This window comes from Varroa destructor, unplaced genomic scaffold (genome assembly GCF_002443255.2).
Source record: "Varroa destructor unplaced genomic scaffold, Vdes_3.0 BEIS01000001.1, whole genome shotgun sequence".
NCBI classification, from domain to species: Eukaryota; Metazoa; Arthropoda; class Arachnida; order Mesostigmata; family Varroidae; genus Varroa; species Varroa destructor.
Window position 1 is genome coordinate 38,604,712 of NW_019211454.1, and position 17,226 is coordinate 38,621,937.

At 39.2% G+C, this 17,226-nt stretch overlaps 1 protein-coding gene across 4 annotated transcripts in view; it reads left to right on the forward strand.

Annotated features, from left to right (window-relative positions):
- The window catches only part of LOC111244785 (FRAS1-related extracellular matrix protein 3-like), a 49,529-nt gene that overhangs the window by 12,661 nt on the left and 19,642 nt on the right, over nt 1–17,226 (forward strand). For 3 of the 4 annotated variants that reach the window (XM_086974675.1, XM_086974665.1, XM_022792209.2), the window contains 15 exons: nt 6,273–6,362; nt 6,582–6,716; nt 7,008–7,270; nt 9,326–9,446; nt 10,504–10,631; nt 12,111–12,260; nt 12,585–12,792; nt 13,070–13,225; nt 13,552–13,723; nt 14,027–14,337; nt 14,845–14,961; nt 15,425–15,549; nt 15,860–16,121; nt 16,286–16,461; nt 16,700–16,944. In XM_086974675.1, coding sequence (XP_086830801.1) covers nt 6,273–6,362; nt 6,582–6,716; nt 7,008–7,270; nt 9,326–9,446; nt 10,504–10,631; nt 12,111–12,260; nt 12,585–12,792; nt 13,070–13,225; nt 13,552–13,723; nt 14,027–14,337; nt 14,845–14,961; nt 15,425–15,549; nt 15,860–16,121; nt 16,286–16,461; nt 16,700–16,944 — 2,659 coding nt within the window. The remainder of the gene's footprint in view (nt 1–6,272; nt 6,363–6,581; nt 6,717–7,007; nt 7,271–9,325; nt 9,447–10,503; nt 10,632–12,110; nt 12,261–12,584; nt 12,793–13,069; nt 13,226–13,551; nt 13,724–14,026; nt 14,338–14,844; nt 14,962–15,424; nt 15,550–15,859; nt 16,122–16,285; nt 16,462–16,699; nt 16,945–17,226) is intronic. The other variant, XM_086974678.1, reaches the window with a different exon arrangement.

Consider the following 17,226-nt stretch of genomic DNA (forward strand, 5'->3'; position numbering starts at 1 on the left):
AAGAACGTTTGTTTGGACAGAAATGTTTAGCTGGGTTAACGAAATACGCGGAAGAGAAGAGTTTTGACAGAGTGAAATGTATCTTATGCGCTGTTATATGAGCTAGTAAGACTAAAGAGGATTAACTGAAATCAGTCATAATATACATTTAATGTTGTTTGTGATATTCAAACGGTAAGCGCAGACGACAGAGGATAATTAAAAACAACGTAAAATGTCAAAAGTAGCTGCGTTTGTCTGCCATTACCTAAGATCGTTTACAATTCCATAGGGTAATTGTCAGTGTCAGGTTAACGTGACAGGGGCGAATTTCGATAAAAATATTCTTACCTTTACTGTAGGCTATCACAAATAGAATGTTTTTTCCTGTTGAAGTATTTAAAATGAAATGGGATATTCAATTTAATCTAGATTTGATCTAAGCAAAGGTACTTAATATAGAGCAAAGCTCTATACGTTTCCGCTTGTCAGTGATTCACTTATTGACATTGCCAGGTAATCCCCGGGGCATCGAAGAGATGCCAGTGCTCAGGTGTAATCTAGCACGATTGAATCCGGTGCGGATCTACTGATTAGGATGGCCAAAGTCAAGAATTATCTACTATTATGTTACATTTATTATATATATTGAATATTTACTGGACTTAACAATTTAGGCTGACTGATTCTGATTTAAACGAGTGCAGAACAGGTATTGGCTGTCAACTGCATTTTATTCCGTTGCCAATTTTTTCTAACATTCAGCATAAAACTTTGTCATGCGGAAATGTGGCAAGACAAGCAAAAGGAGGAGCATGAGAGTCACCTTTAGAAGACGCCCTTCTCCTATACCAAAACAGAGTAACTTGTATAACATACTGTGAAATTTGCAACTCATAAATAAATAAAGGTATAAGGATGTTGGAAATCAAATGGAAGCGATCTTTTATCGACACTCATACTTAACTGTGCGGCTATTTGCATATAATAATAGGAAAACGAAATCATCCACGCTTGGAAGCTTAATTAGATAAGTCTACCAATTGGGTCTGTAGCTTCCAGTTCGGCAGCCTGATTCCTTGATTACCATCATGTCTTCGTACGTGTTTGTTAGAGGTTTAACCATTGACACAGCTTGAGCATCAAGTCTCTGTAGTTCGTTATGTCGTTAAGTGATATCTGTAGGGGCTGCGGTTCACCGACGAAAAAGGCCATCGCAGTACCTTACAAGACCGATGGGGTCTCTCCTCCCCTTGTTTTCTGACCTCTCTACTCAACCACTCTCGAGCGGCTGCGCAAAAGACGACCGCAGCGTTCGATGAAAATGAAGATATTTTCAGGTGTAACCACGAAAGGGCAGCGATGTGAAGCTTGCATGCGGTATAAAGAAAAGTTAAACATCCCTTATGGCGCAGCTATACTAACTTGATATTTTTAGTATCTGTTTGTAAAGTGTTATGTAAAGGGCTTTTGGAGTCCGGGCCAAGTCTATGTATATTTCCACCACATTAAAGAACTTCGGTCATTCCACGCCGAAAGAGTGACGCTGAGAAATAGAGATAGAGAGAGATTATTCATAAGAACTATAATCAACGCTCACAAATAGGTAGTCATCAATTCACTTGTGTTTCTTCTCATTCGTCACACAATTTTCGTCAACTTAGATATCTAAGATACTCCTAGATCCGCTCATAATCAGCGGCTTAACTCTGGCTTGACATCCCAGATGGTTGGGTTTCGTTCGTAGTATAGTCGCAGACTGTGATCAAAAATGGCAACGCCCAGCTAGCTCGTTATAATAGCTCCTGCCGAATTTTCTCGATGTAAAGTTTTTTTTTTTTGTAACCGAATGTTGCACTGCATCGCACTGGATTCTGCTTGTTAATCCTTTGCAGAAACGAGATGGACGAAAGCGCAGACTCGTATCGGAACGCTTCCTTTATGTGCTCGTGCTAAAGACGTTGGACATGCCTTATCGTACGTACGGGATACAGTGATGATCTACCTGTCTACTTCATGTTGCTTTAGTTAACGTCAGCTGATCATAGTGTGTTCATAGAACAACGGCAAAGAACTAGAAACTGACACACGAATTGCGACCGCAACAAAATCCAATGACCCTCGTTGATATGGGAGAAAAACACTGAAAGGTGTGGATAGTCGTGCTTTTTGACGTAGTAGTCAGATTTTTATGCTCTTATTTTAACGATCCCCTAGTCTCGCAGTCAGCGATGTGGCCCTACTGCCTAAAACCAGCGTCAGATAAAACGAACGGCTTTACATTCGATTGCCCGTTTACAACTCTCGGAGCTTCGAAAGCAGTAGACGCCTTGCTGAGTAAAAGGTGTCGGTAAATACCATTGTGACAATGTCAGTGTCTATCGGGCGAACGCTCGATGAACACACAGAACGACACTTTATAGATAATATTGACTCACGTTAGTCGTAGCCCTGTTATTTTGCATGGAAATACGTAGCAGATTTCGAGTATATGAGTGAGCGTCTGGCTGTCTGCGGTCGAGCATGTTTGCCGTCTGTATGGGAGAACTTAAGCGAACGATAGGAAGTCGAACGCGTTTTCCTGCCTGACATCAGACAGCGATTGTCGAATGACCTATCGAGTTATGTCTACGTAGCGGGTAAAAGGAAAAGGTCAATGTAGTTACAATTGATATAAAGTAGAGTAAAATTTCTCGAAATGTAAAAGCACAAATAATATGAAAAACTAGATAGACGATTTCTCAGTGAGTTTAAAGCTGCGGTTAATAGCGACCTAAGCACTAAGAAAGGGATAGAAATATAACGCGATCTATAGATACGACGTAAAGCTGTCGAAGGTATAAGGCTGCTTAAAAGATCTTCAACTTTCAGCGTGACATCTACTAAACGCGTTTTGAAACTTGTATTTATTTTAGAAGAATTGGCTTACCGACCTACGTATCGATAGTTTACTGAAGTACAACAAATAGTTCCGCCATCTGCTAGGCCTTAAAGGTGATGTACGTTTCATACAAAACTTACGACGCGTAGATCATGTGCAATGCGGTTATGATTAATCAAATGGGACCATGCATAATATAAAGATTTCCAGTTTTGACAAAAAGTGAAAGTTTTAGATAGTAATACTTAAAAAATACTCGACAAGGAGGGACAAAACGATCGACACAGAAACAATGTAAGTCGATCCAAAGCGTTGTACATTTGGAGAAATAATCATAATAACGCAAGATTTGTGGTATAAGGAGGCCGCATAGCCATGGACGTACTGATAAAATGCATATTTTTTCCTATGTTTGCTTTATTGACACTCATGATTTTCGATATAATCATAAATCAAGGAGTTCCACTTCCTAATCAGTTTGTAGTTTCGGTAACTTATTCAAAGCCTGGATGGGGATACGTACGGGAAAACCGGAGATTGGAGCTATCTATCGTTTGTAGTCTATTCGGAAAGGAGACATTACACATAGAATAAGACGGATCCGAATTTCAGTGAACTTCAGAAGACAAGCAGATACAACGCATAGTACCGTCTGCGTATCAGCGAGACAAGTCAGTCAAATATTTATTTTTTAAGCAAATGTTATTTTTTACATTGGTGCAGGTAGCAAGTTGGTGACTAGGTCTAATAATTACAAGCAGAGTTCATTTAATAGGACGCGTGTTATGAGTTTTTTTTTATCGCTACATAACTTAAAGTTCGCTAAGGGACTCGTTTGCAAATAAAAAAAACGAGGAAATTAAGGCTGAACTAAACGATTACGAGTGGGTTCGTTTTCCGAAAAATTTTGGCTATAAGCCAGAAGCTTTAGAAGTTCAATTTATTCGCAGTGTATGACAAAGCCATTACATAATTGTCCTGTTGTCCTTGAAGTTTGCCCGATAAGATGGCCGTAAAATGCATGCTCACTACCGTGAGAACGTATCAATGTTACAAATGTATTTAAACGGCATCGAGATCTAAAGCCGAACAAAGAGAGTAGATTGAAAAAGAGAAAATTCTAGTTGACGTGCGTATTTATTACGACGTAAAGTCACGATGCACTTTAGTAATGCTAGATCTGGTTGACGGCAGATCATCGCTGTTTTTCAATAAATTGTCAAGGCTAGATAAACCATAAAAAAAATAAGCTAGCGATTTTACCGTCAATAGCCGAGAAAGGAATCTCATGCAATAGGCGATATTATATTGCGCACACCGACATCACGCTTAGGCTTGTCTCAGGTCTCGGATTGCCTGCGGTTTTAAGCGTGTCGTGTTTGACGTTGTGTCTGCTATGCCTGCTTGTCTGTTTATCACTGGATGGATATTTAGCGCGGTGGTTTTACGGCAGGATTCCGTTAAACATTGTGTTTAAAGTCGGGGTCGATGTCACGTTGACCCAGTGGTCACCGAGTTGGCCGTTACGTACCATTCTAAACAACATCGAGACCTTTTGGACGTATCGTATGTGTATGTTTTAAATATATTCTACCTCAGTACGTCTTTCTTTTTCAACTAAAAGCGCAACGTACGGACAGTCTACAGCGTTTTTCTGCTAGTACATGTGACCAGTTACTTATGCTAAACTCATATTTTTCGGGTGTTTGCTCTGACATGTGTTTTCACCAATGAAAAGCACAAATGTTCTGAATGATGAAAATACTGGAACAGTCAATTCTTTTTGTTTATTATGTCTATTGCTTCACAGCGCAGTCAGACTTTTATCACATTATCTAGTTAAGTCTGATCATCTTTCAATCAGGCTTAATAAAAACAAACGGTGCATTCGACGATGAGAGATCTGGTAGAATACGACAGACAACATAGCCATCCTAAAAGAAATTATTTAAACAGTGAAGCTTATAGAAATAAGGAAATATTCATAAACAAATGGCTGATGCTTCAGGCAACTAAGTTGACATGGCCAAATGGTATACCTAAAAGCTTGTATGGTAAGTTAAGAAGGGGGAAATTTCCCGAAAAAGTTATATAAGTACTAATGTTCCCTAAGACCTTTCTATACTTTTAGTGCGTTTGAGCACGAATGATAATGTTCGTGTGGTTTTTAAATTGAATATCGATGAGATGATTTTGAATGAATGCAGAATTCCCCTGCACTTGCTCCATATGTATGGTTGGAACGTGCCGTTCAAGAAGCTTCACTACAAACCAAAGAATGGTTGAAAAAAGAAGCGGTAAAATTATAATAGCAAGAATTTACGAGTCATTTTATTAACTGTTGGTTTACTAACTTATTTACGCGAAGATCATCAGTCAACCTATAATATTTTACGGTTTTCCAAGCTTGCTATTTAGATGCCTATAACTTGTGTACAGTCGTCTTATCCGTTCTCAGTTTTTTTTTTTTATTTTTTATATGGACTAGCTAAATCTAGCAATGACAGTGACAAATCACAGTGCAAACTGGCTAGGACGCTCATCATAATCCTACACAGCGTGTTTGCTGTGATATATACTTCAACTGAAGACACGGAATCAACTATATTGAAACAAACCAGACTTTGGGACACGGTCCAATTATTAGTATTCTGAAATAGACCTAACTACAGACGTCAATATTCCCACTACAAATGATGCATGTCGATATATCGCAGATGCTTAACAGCATCTGTTCATAATTAGCGGTGTTCGTGAGGGAAGCATTTTGTATGGTGGATTAAGCCCTCACATAGGTACATACTTAGTCACGGAGCGGTATGTCAAAGTGGCTGAAAGAAAAAGCGTGACGTTTTCTATACCCTTGTATGGATTTAAATCACGTGGAACAGTTTGAAGCGTATAAAGATTTGTCTTAACAAAGCCCTAAGGTGCTGGTCTTCATACGCTGTTTATTGCCGATGTGAGTGTCTGTCTAATTTGAAACGTGTCATATTTAAAATGATGATCTTTTAGCAATAACTTCAAATCTAAGCGAACCTAAGTCAGGGTACTGTCCACGTAAAAAACCTTGAAAAGCATCCGATAGAAACACGCCATAACTTAGGACCATTCGTGGTGACATTTGTAGAATGTGCAAGTGAATCGAAGAAAGTTACGCGCCACCCTTCTAAGGCCATAACAATCAGACGTTTACTCAGATATTTACTAAACAACATACTTTTCAAGTGCACATCCAACAAGTACAAAAGCTCAAACGTGTATTTTTGTTCGGATTACATCCCATGGGTCGGATAATTAGCTTGTATTGCTAATGCACATTCCTAGTGCGCTATAAAGACATTTCAATTCAATGTTTAGCAATTGTAAGAAAGCCCTACTTCCTTCATAATAAACACAAGTTTGCTTTCAGGACAACGACAAGCGGCCTTTGAGTACAGGATTAAGCCGATGCTCGCGAAAGACGTTACCAATGACACTTTTCACGTCCTTCTACAACGAGGTAGCTTTAAAATCGTAATACGTGGCGCATATATATGTGTATATATAGCTCAGAACATAATTATCTCTAGTTTATTGAAAACGTAACTGGCAAAAAATTGTGTATTTATTTTCGCATAGCATCGTGCCACTTACAGTGTTTTTAGAGTAAGTTAAACTATAGATACAACAAATTAAGTTAGGTGCGATCGTTAACTCTAATCGTTGTTAATACTTACAGCTGGCCGCCAAATCGAAAACGTTACAATGAGCATTCATTGGTGCTGGCTTACGGTCTTCGTACCGTCTGACGTTTCTGCTGGAGAAACCCTTGAACTTCAATTTCACAGGTCCGGTGGAGCGAGTACCCATATCGGTAAGTGGGAGACGCCGAAGAGTTGGGCTCCGCGAGTCTGTTTTTTTTCTTTTATCAATAGATTTTCTCTCTAACGATTCGTTCTAGGCTGTATCTTCTAGATGTGAATCGCCAATCATGGGGTCTGCAGGTGGTAATACTGGAAGATGCTCTCTCTATAAGTTTGATGCCTTGAGGGACATGTCTATTGCTGAGGCATCAATTTTATATATACATTTTGCCAAATTTAAGTCAATTATAAGGATCTGCTAAATGATACACAGACAATTCCTTCTCTCTATCGAATTACAGAGGGAATGTTGGAGACTTCGGTGGGTGAATTCGCATTCTCAATAGCACCTACCATGCTAACGAAAACGGTTTCCCTACACGTTCCGGAAAGTCTGTCTGGACGACGTTTTTTGATCCATCTGAGCGCTGTTCGAGGCTGTTTACTTCATGATAATTGTTCTACGGTAAAAGTATTCAGTGTCATTGTTCTGTCCACTGAAAAGGTTATTCATTTCGAAAATGACGAACTGAGTATTCAAGAGCCTGACAAGCCTTTTGTGAAGGTGAGTCCAATGAAAGGTCAACCATCGAAGCAATGTGTTGGCTTTAAGACCTTGTACGTAACGCTGTATTTATTACATGGTAGTAATCAGGAATAATTGTAACTCAACATCTTTTTTTGTCGAGTCGATGTAGATCAGGTAGGCTAATTCACTACGCATAGCTAGCGACGTTATCCACGATGAAAAGTTCATACTTTATTTACGATTTATATAATAGGTAGTTAAAGTAAAAGACACCGTTAAAATAGCTTCACAAGCTGTGCGTCGTCAAATGCTCCAGAGTATCTTTATACGGTCGAGTGAAATACTTGTCTATTAGAAACGTATAAACTTTCGTTATGGTTTACCGCATATAGAGGAGCTTATCCTTTTCTAATAGGTCGTCGACAAAAAGTGTGTCAGCATTACCATCGACTGATTTATTTGAGTAAACCGAAATTTAAATAAATAGATCATTATGACATTTCTTCGACAAGACAGATACGCTCCAATCAGCCCTTTTCTGCATGAGATAAAAATCAACTGTTTATCATAAAAGCACATGTCCTTATTTTGGCCGATTAGATATCGAATGCGCATATGCTGCTTCAGGAAATTGATGCAACTCTATACATTTTATTAGATCATTAAAGGAAAGAAAACTGTACATACTAATATATATAATATATGTAATATTCCTGATGAGGGAGGTAAGCGAAATAGTGTTGGACGAATTGAGACGAAAAAAAAAAAAGAAACCGAGTGCATTTCTGTTTATACGTGGGGGTACCTATGGAGGGCAAGCGAATCGTCTGCAAAATGCTCTTATTATTAAAATGGGCTAATTCAACTCAGACAATTAAACGATACCAGCCTTCGAGACGCATTGCCAACTCATTTTTTTCGAGGGTCGTTAGTTGAAAATCACTTGACAGTATATGTATACAAATGCTTCAGGGTAAATGCTAGCTAATTTGTATTTAATACGTTCACAAAAGCGCCAAGATAGATATTAAAGTCTACAAGGTTGGAGCTTGACACTGATTTAAAATAGGTTTTCGTGTCGAGAGTTCCGATTAATCTAAATAGGTATTAGTTGATTGATGACCTGCTATCTCTGAGTGCTGTCTGATGCTCTTTGAGTTCCCTATTCCACTTACATCAATCGTTATATGAACTGTGTCTTTCCACTGGAATCTGTTAACTCATTTTTGCTCGTATTAGGCAGAAAACATCGGATGTTACTACTGCTTAAGTTGCAAGAAGGCGCAGATAAGAGAACGAACCATCTGACCCGTCGACGCTTCCTGTGTATTTTTGGTCGATCGAATTTTCCGTTCCTGGTAGACTGATTCTACCACTTTGCATGATTGAATATCAACAAAAGTTCAATCAATATGTATCATCGGACCTTTCTTGATTTTCACTAACACCTGTACAGCATTCTTGTGTTGTTCTAAATATGTGTGTGTAAAAAAAAAATCAGGTAATGAACGCTATGTGTCAACTACTACTCCGTATTTGAATCTACAAAGTAATTTTATCAAAACGTGTCGTTGTTTTTGAAACAAACACGATGTTTGCACATCGGGCGCGTGTCTTTAGCGGAGATTTACTTCAGCGTGGACAACCTGTTCCTAGGAGACTATCATTACGTACGGCTGACCCCCTATAGCCACGCTGACGTGAATTGCAATGAGAAATTACGAAGTGCAGTATCAAACTTTCAGTTTGGATGCTATAATACCGCGTTATCCGCAAATGATTATCGTTTATAATTTTGTTGCGCATTTTACGGCACTGCTTATACACTGTCATATTGCCTATAAATGTTTGCTTTTAAATCATCTATGTCAGCTAAACTAGAGGGTTTTTCTTATCTCTCTTCCGTTGGCATGTAGATGGGAAACTCAAGACATTAACGGCAACACCCCCCGCCGCGGAAAGCTAGAAAGTACACGATGAGCTAGAACCCAGTTTAAGGTCGAATGAACTTAACGAAATGCTTCGATTTTGTGCTATAGTTGTTTACAGAAAGAATATAAAATTAGTACTTGTTCTGGTGCACTTTTCAAGGAGAGGTTCTTTGTCCGAGTGGTCAGAAGGCCATCCTCTGAACGAGTCGATATAAAGTTTCGGTTCTACACGATAGTGGGAACAGCACGTTCAAATGAAGACTTCGTCCCTGTGGACCAAGGTGTGTTGCTACCAGTGGATGCATGATAAGCATTGCGTTGTCTGTCCAAAGTTTAGTACTCTCTAACACATCTATAGCTCATCACATTTGCAGGTCACATGGTAAATCCTCCAATAGGTTGAGTTAATGAATCTACTTTGTTAATTTCTCGCAAGTTACCCTTACGCTATATTTTAATTCTAAGCTAAGGTACATAAATGGTACTGTACGCTTTACATACTATATAACAGTGTAACGAACTGCGGTACGTATTTACTTAGAAGAATTGCATGGATATTACATTGATTTTTTTCATATTTCAGGACATTCTAGTTTATAGATATGAGCAGACCTAATGTAGATATTGTCGTATGATGGATATTTTTACTAGAGTTGATCACAGAGCTATTTCGTACGCTTCTCCTCTCCACTCAGACTTTCATAAACGTTTTTTTAAACTCCCCTCTATAAATTAGGCCTTATAAAAAAATCTTGTTCCTTCTATAGTACTGCCTTTAGTTCTTATCTAGAATAGAAAGCACTTTATGTTGCTTGTTACGTTAGGCTGATTTTTATTTTGACAAGCAAATTCTTTAAGGCATATATTAGGGAAACATTTCTAATTAGTATTTGTTAATCCGTGCACTTATTTCTTCGTTCTTATTCGCTCAAAGAGGATGTCAGTCAATATGTTTTCCATCCTGTAAGCCGTGGAAAATCATCCTGTTTATCCGACGTCTAAAACGCTGATATGATTCAGTCGTCTATTCTGTCTCTTTTTTTGTTGTTGCTGTTATATAGATTTGATAATTTTTCACCGCATAGAAACATTAGCCGTATAGAGGAGAATTCGTTTTGTGCTTTTCGGTCGACGACGTATAAACAAAAGCTTTATGGTTCATATGACGGCTGATTGTTAAAATGTGCTTAATTGTTCTCGATAGAAAAAAATGGGCAGACTGTTCTAACAATGGAGTTGCGACACGTAAAAATAAATTACAAGGAAAATTTGAAATCGAAGCGTCCTCCAGTGTCGTCGCATGAAACGAACACGACTTGTGATTTCATTGCATTGCAGTTCTCACTCTTCAAGCAGAAGATGACGCCATTTCTGTACCGGTAGAAATTCTTGGAGACGCTTATCTTGAGACGGTGGAGTTTTTTTATATTTTGATCGAACCACTCGATGAACATGTGCCATTCAAGGTGGGTCCTTTAATATATCAGCATATCTAAACAAGATACATACGAGCACTTACACATCATGGGTCGATTTTGTAATTTACTTTAACTTTTTTTAAAAGCTAATGTACCTATTTCTATTATCGAGAGGGTTTTTCCTAATGATTGCTTAGCGGATAGTTCACCTACAGGTAATTAAAGAGCACTAATGATAGCTCACAATTGAATTAATTGCTCCTTTTTTCATTATTTATTCACTTTATTTTATCGTATTATTCAATTTTATTTCAGTGAATTATGAGTAGATAAATAGACCATAAATAACTGAAGGGCATGAAGCGAGAAGAGAAGCCTGGCAGAAACGGCAGATGCCTAACGCATCTATCTGATCAATCCGCGTCCTTCAAATCGCGTAAAATTTCACAATATCTGTCTCGCTGTTTTGCGAAGGAGGACGGAAAATAATTAATCTATTTCTACAATTTGTTAGTTTTTCCGCTTATTCTACAGACATCGACGTTCAAACATTCCAACCTAGATTAGGTTAGGCGCTGTGGAACGGTGGGCCTTAAAAGTGACTATCACGATTGCAACAATTCTGTTTCTGTAAGGAGCAAATAGCTACAAAGACACTGATGTATCTTCAAAGAAGACGACATTGTTGTTAATTTTTTCCTCAACGACGATTAATGCACAACCGTTGTCAAAAGCTGCTGTACTAACCCACCGGAGTCTGAAAGGTACACCCTGCTATTCAGGGGGCTTTTGCAGCTGTGAATTAGCCATGATAAAATAGCTCGGGTGATCAGCGACCATCAGCGCCACTTCTCGACTTCAGTTCCAGTGAATCGACCCAGATGGGTTCGATCCTAGTGTCATGTGACGCGTTCAGTTGCTAAAAAAGTGGAACTGACATATATAAAGCGATTTCGATGGAGTATATACGGCGAAGTTCGGTCGAGGTGCCGGTACAACATCACAGCTCCATAATTAACATTAAAGATCACAAGAAGACTTTATTATTATTAATTTACAATTTCTCCGGACTCTTTTTAGCAATAGTATTAGAATAGTGTTTGGTGCGTGCGGTTATTTCTTATTATCTTCCGTGCCCGCATAATCCAAGAATACATAATGGCTTCTTCCGTTGACTAACAGTTTTAGTCTGTTGGATAACGATTCTGCGTCATCATTAGATAAGTCACACAAAATTGCATGAGATAATTGTTTGTTTTATTGAATCTGCATCATAGTACATCGTATTGATAAGTCGGTTTGGCTTCACATCTAGGATCGTTCTAATCAGGTGCCGGTTGAAAATATAGGAATATTTAGTAGCGATAATTTTAGCCCTTAGCAATGTCCTTATCGCATGTGACTCAATGCATACAACGTTGTACGGCTATGCACGAGACGTACATTGTTCTAAAAGAGACAAGTCGTTAAACAGATTGCATTGATCATGCTAATCAATGGCACCTTCCTACTCGTTATCGTTCGTAGATTTCGAAGGCTCGGGTGCGCATTGAAGATAGTCCTCTGCGGTTGACTTTTCGCCATCGGCCACTTATACTCGCAATCAGCCCAGACACAGGAAAACTGATGTCTCATACTCGATTCCTTCACAAAGGGACCACCCTTTATTGTGCTTCGGTAAAGGAATTTCGCTCTTAATACGACATACTTATACTATCGACTTATCAATTTTATCTAACATGCAACGATCATATGCAAATAGCCAGTATCAATATTCCCATTGGCCATATTGAATTGTTTCGCTATCGCTGTACCTTGCCTAAAATTGTTGTTTGTGGTTGAGTATTCATAGATGAAAAAATGACATATCTGAACGAAAAATATTCGGCACACCTTTTATAGTTTGAAATGTTCTTTAAATTCTAACTTGCTTTGCTTTCAGTCCAGACAAATGATGTAAGGCAAAAAAAATAGACGATTCTAACCTCGTTTACGTTGCAGGCGTGCGACACGAATCATCCACAATATCCATGTTTGGAGAAAGTGTCTAATTCAACTATAACCCGCTATCAATGGAAAGTGTCCACGGAATTAATAAAAAATAGCCGTAATCTGATTTCCTCAGATGCCCTCGTTCCTATTAGGTCTCGGAGCTTCGTTGCTCGCACCGACAAAATAATCCTGCCTGGCTTTTTATATTTACTCCCAGGTAAAGCTATTCAAGGCTTTTTTCTTTTCTGCCATGCCCCTGACGACCGCAGAAGACAAATGCCTTTACCACATAATATCAAGGGTGCCTAATAATTTCACAACAATCACCGCGCATCTCGTTAAATGATCCGCCATGACTGCAAGAATCTGCATAAAATAAGCTTCCAATTACTGCTAAAGTTCAATCCGTTGTTCCAATATTAAAGGAATTGTAAATATAAATAAAGGAATTGTATCGGTTCACATCACTAAGCCACAATTAATTTTGTTCGCAGGTTCAAAAGTGTCTTGCTCTGTAAAACTCGCTTCTATTGATAAAAAAGAGCCCGACGGTTTTTGGATGGACTCAGAACAATATCTAGTGGACGACGGATCCTTGTGTGGAGGTCGCGCAGGATCTAAGCCCTTTTCGACCAAGTTAAGCCTAGACGGTAAATGAAGGGCACACTCGTCACTTATAAAGAAAAAATAGTTAAAATATTTTCCATGACGTTAACAAGGAAAAATAAAGCCCGATTGTCATTTGTACCATGATGTTACGGTTATAGTATCCTACGTAGGTTCGCTCTGTGCATACAGTGCATCCTCCCCGTTTTTTACCACCGAAAGAATAAGCTGTTGGAAAATTTTTGGGGACAGCAACACAAGAATGATGGCATTGGCACTTAGAAAATGAAAACAGCTGCTATAGTAGCTATGAGGCTATCTGAACATATCAGCTAGACGCGATTCCTCTTTGTATGATCTCGTTTTCCAGAGAGCTCAGCTGGAGCACAGCCACGAATCACGTTTTCACTAGCGTTAACGTTGCCTCATCACGACGGAGCGTTACCGCTCTGGTCCACGCACTCCATTACCCCAGGGGACTATCAGAGGCCACTGTTTGCCACTAAGCACGTTTGTTCGAATATAGCTCCTGGCAACACAAGGTATCTCATACTGAACGCAGAAAATGCTATCTTTTCGGAAATTGGACATATAAAATACTTAGTATACAACAATGACAATGGCCTTTGTATATGTAATATCGTTGCGATGCGGTCAAATAACATGAAGCTTCAAATACTTCCTTCGCTATTGTTATCAAAAGTGAAATAAACCATCTATAGTAAGGTGTCGTTACTCCTATATATACGTAAAAGGCGCCCATAACCCCGTAGCAGTGAGATTGCGGAAATTGGCTTCTTAACGTACGCTTAATTCTGTTAAACATATCCTGTTAAAATTTTCAGCGATTTTCTATCTGCTCTCGACCTGCGTTCATGTACGTGGAATTATAAGCGATATTTTTCGCTTGGTGAGCTGTTAGCTTGCGGCGGTCGGCTTGATCACAGCGACGGCGAAAATGACGATGAAGATGGACATACAGCCGCATCTACAGTGACCATATCGTTGCCCATGCACGTCATGTATTTGGTTCATGGTCGTAGCGGTAGATGGCAGCACGTGTCCGTATCGAACGTGCTGCATATTGCCTTCGTTTACAATAACTGGGCGGTTGGTGAAAGTGGATTGTACAAGCGACGCGATATGCATACATCAGGTAAGTTGCATGTGCTACGCACATATGTTATTTATATCGACTTTCAGGTTTAGAAGCGTTGGTCAAATAGCTCAATATATACCTTTGTAATGGAACAATATTTAATGATTTCATTAAGTTTTGATCCGAGAATTGAGTGTGTATCAAGCCACCGTGGATTTTTCTTCAGAACAAAATTAAGAAAGATAAAAAAAAATATCAAGTGTGATTCTGTTCCAGTTATTATTACTGGTAGATGATCACTGAAAGTCCGAAAAATAGCATAATAAAACTTGTAGAATTATCCTTCAAACTTTCTCACTTGACATTCCCACAGCGAACACGAACGAAATGGACCAGGTGATTTAAAAAGTCTAAGAAGTTGCAAGTCGTTGACTAATGAAGCTTGCCTGAGGTTCGAGTGTTATCTAGAAAGAAAACTGTCGAACGATGTACTCGATTCTAGCAAACAATTCCAGCCTTTATGTTTGCATGCCTATCAATAAATGTCTCATCTTTGAATGTTAGAAATTTCTGGCAGCGCAGATGTCGATAGCGTCAGTGTTGACTCGAACAGGAATCTTGTGGTGACTTTTCGAACCACAATCAAGTTCCATGGAAGGCTCGTAGTCGACAAGGAAAAAGGTAAATCCCAGCTTTACATTTGCGCCACTGGTATCTTTGTAAGAGAATTGCTCGAAACGATTCCAATGATTTTGTCCACTTATGAACTATCACTTAAGATTCTGCCAATTCCAAATCAACATTCAACATAGGTTTTCTTATCTATCACCTGATCGCCTGCTACCGTAACTATTATGCCAACACACTTTATTCGGACATTAAGTTTCTTGACTAATTACACAGCTTGAGATTTTGTTAGAGTGAGCAAAGTGCGTTTTTTTAATCTATTGTTTTACGATTTCCCACGCAGCGCACGAGGGGCTCTTTACTTCGAGGAGAAATAATAGGGCCGATATCAAATCAAAAGTCAAAGAAATTTATTTATTGGACAGGATATAAACAAGCAGATACCAGTACGGACTTTACCAGTGGAGTTTGATATACGGTGGGTTAGTACAATAACATCTATCTGTTGTACTTGCAGTGCGATGGAACGAATCCCGGTTAACTTTATCCCCACGACGAGGAGTACAAGCGGCATTCTTGCTTCGGCTCGAGAAGCAGCTCTCAGAAACGGAAGCTCTGTGGACCTTAGGATCGCTGGCTTCGGTAGTTCGCTTTTCCCCGTTATAGTGCTTTTTATCATTTGTGGTTCTACGTTTTTTTTTTTTCATTAGAATTTCGCGGATAGCAAAAACATTTCGTCTCTTGCTTTGATTTTCGCGAATCGCTATTATGGTGGCCATTCGAGCGTCAGACGATATTTTTCACGTTATTTGAATGAAATCCGTCGTGACAGACTGAAGCTGGCTTTCTTTGTTCATACCATATGAACTTGAAAAAGAGCAGTGTATATTTGATTAAGTTTTTTTCTTTAATTAACTTGGTTAACCTTCCTCCCTTTTCCTTGACCATGTAGCTTCCACAATACACCGGCAATTACAGTCTCGCCTTTTTCCCATGCGTGGGCGCAACACCTGGAACATGCCGTGTGCAACCTCAGTCCCCGCCTCTTCAGTTTACCCTACCAGTAGAAGTCGAGACACCCCAGGATATGGAGCAGCAAAGCTATTCAATGGACTCTGTTATGGAACTGACCTCTGCCGATCGATGGTTAAGCATGGAAACCGCGACGAACCAGACGAATCAATATAGCAACCTCAGCAGTGTCTTCCATCAAGGTGATAAGAATCAACGATGAACGTCTTTCTGACTATACTGGTGGATTATAAAAAAATGGTGATAAGTAGGCTATCTTTTATGTCCGACTGATTTCGTATGAAAGCTACTTCGTACTTACAGCTTACCAAAATGAATTAGGAGTATATAAATGTAATGTTCTCAGGCGAAACAGTACTCGGCGTAGTTCGTACTTTTCTCGTCGGAAGTTCACCGGAAAGGTCTCCGTTAGTGGCGCGCATTCGCCAGTGTTTTCTCTGCCACAATATTACGCGGACCACGACACCTCATTTATCAGTGAAGCCCAATCAACAGCCCCTGCATTGCCCATATAAGATTATCGTATGTATAAATAATGCGAACAAGACCAAAGTGCATTTATGACAATGGCAGTCTTCAATTCAATTCAATGTAATTACATACAAAAATCTAGTTTGTTATTGTATGAAAATTGAAAAGCTGACATATCATCGCTAATCATTTACACACACATTGAAGGAAAGCTCTGCTCAAGGATGCGATACTTATTTACTGCTATTTACTGATTCAATGGCTCAGAAATTTTTCTTCGTCTCAATAGGACTGGGAATCGTCAAATGACTCCAGTGTCATGTCTGCGCCTGAAATGTCTTTCCATGGCAGACTTGCTTCCCAACATCGGCGTACGTTCTCAGCAGAACTTCTTCAGCGTCTGGATTCTCTGGGCGCGGACGGTTTTACATTCGATATTGATAGTCTGTTCGCTTGGGAACCAGTGGATGACAAACATCCATGGCATGTGCACTGTATTTTCTCCGTCCTCGAACAATCGGCCGGAACACCGGGGTATGTGAACGAAGTATGAAACGTTAACGGTGGATACATTTTGTTTTTTTTTGTCTTTTTTTTTGCTATCGTGAATTGTTCGCTGAACAAATTCATAAATAACGCTAATGGACTAATCGGTCAAGCAGCACATAGAAAGTCTCCAGAAAATTAGATGTGACCTTGATGAGAGTACTGATTATCAAACTCATATTACCATCAAAAGCAATTTAATGTGATCTGATAATCGTAGTCTGAGCTCGGCTCTGAGCAGATAAAAAAATATTTAAATTATTTCGATTG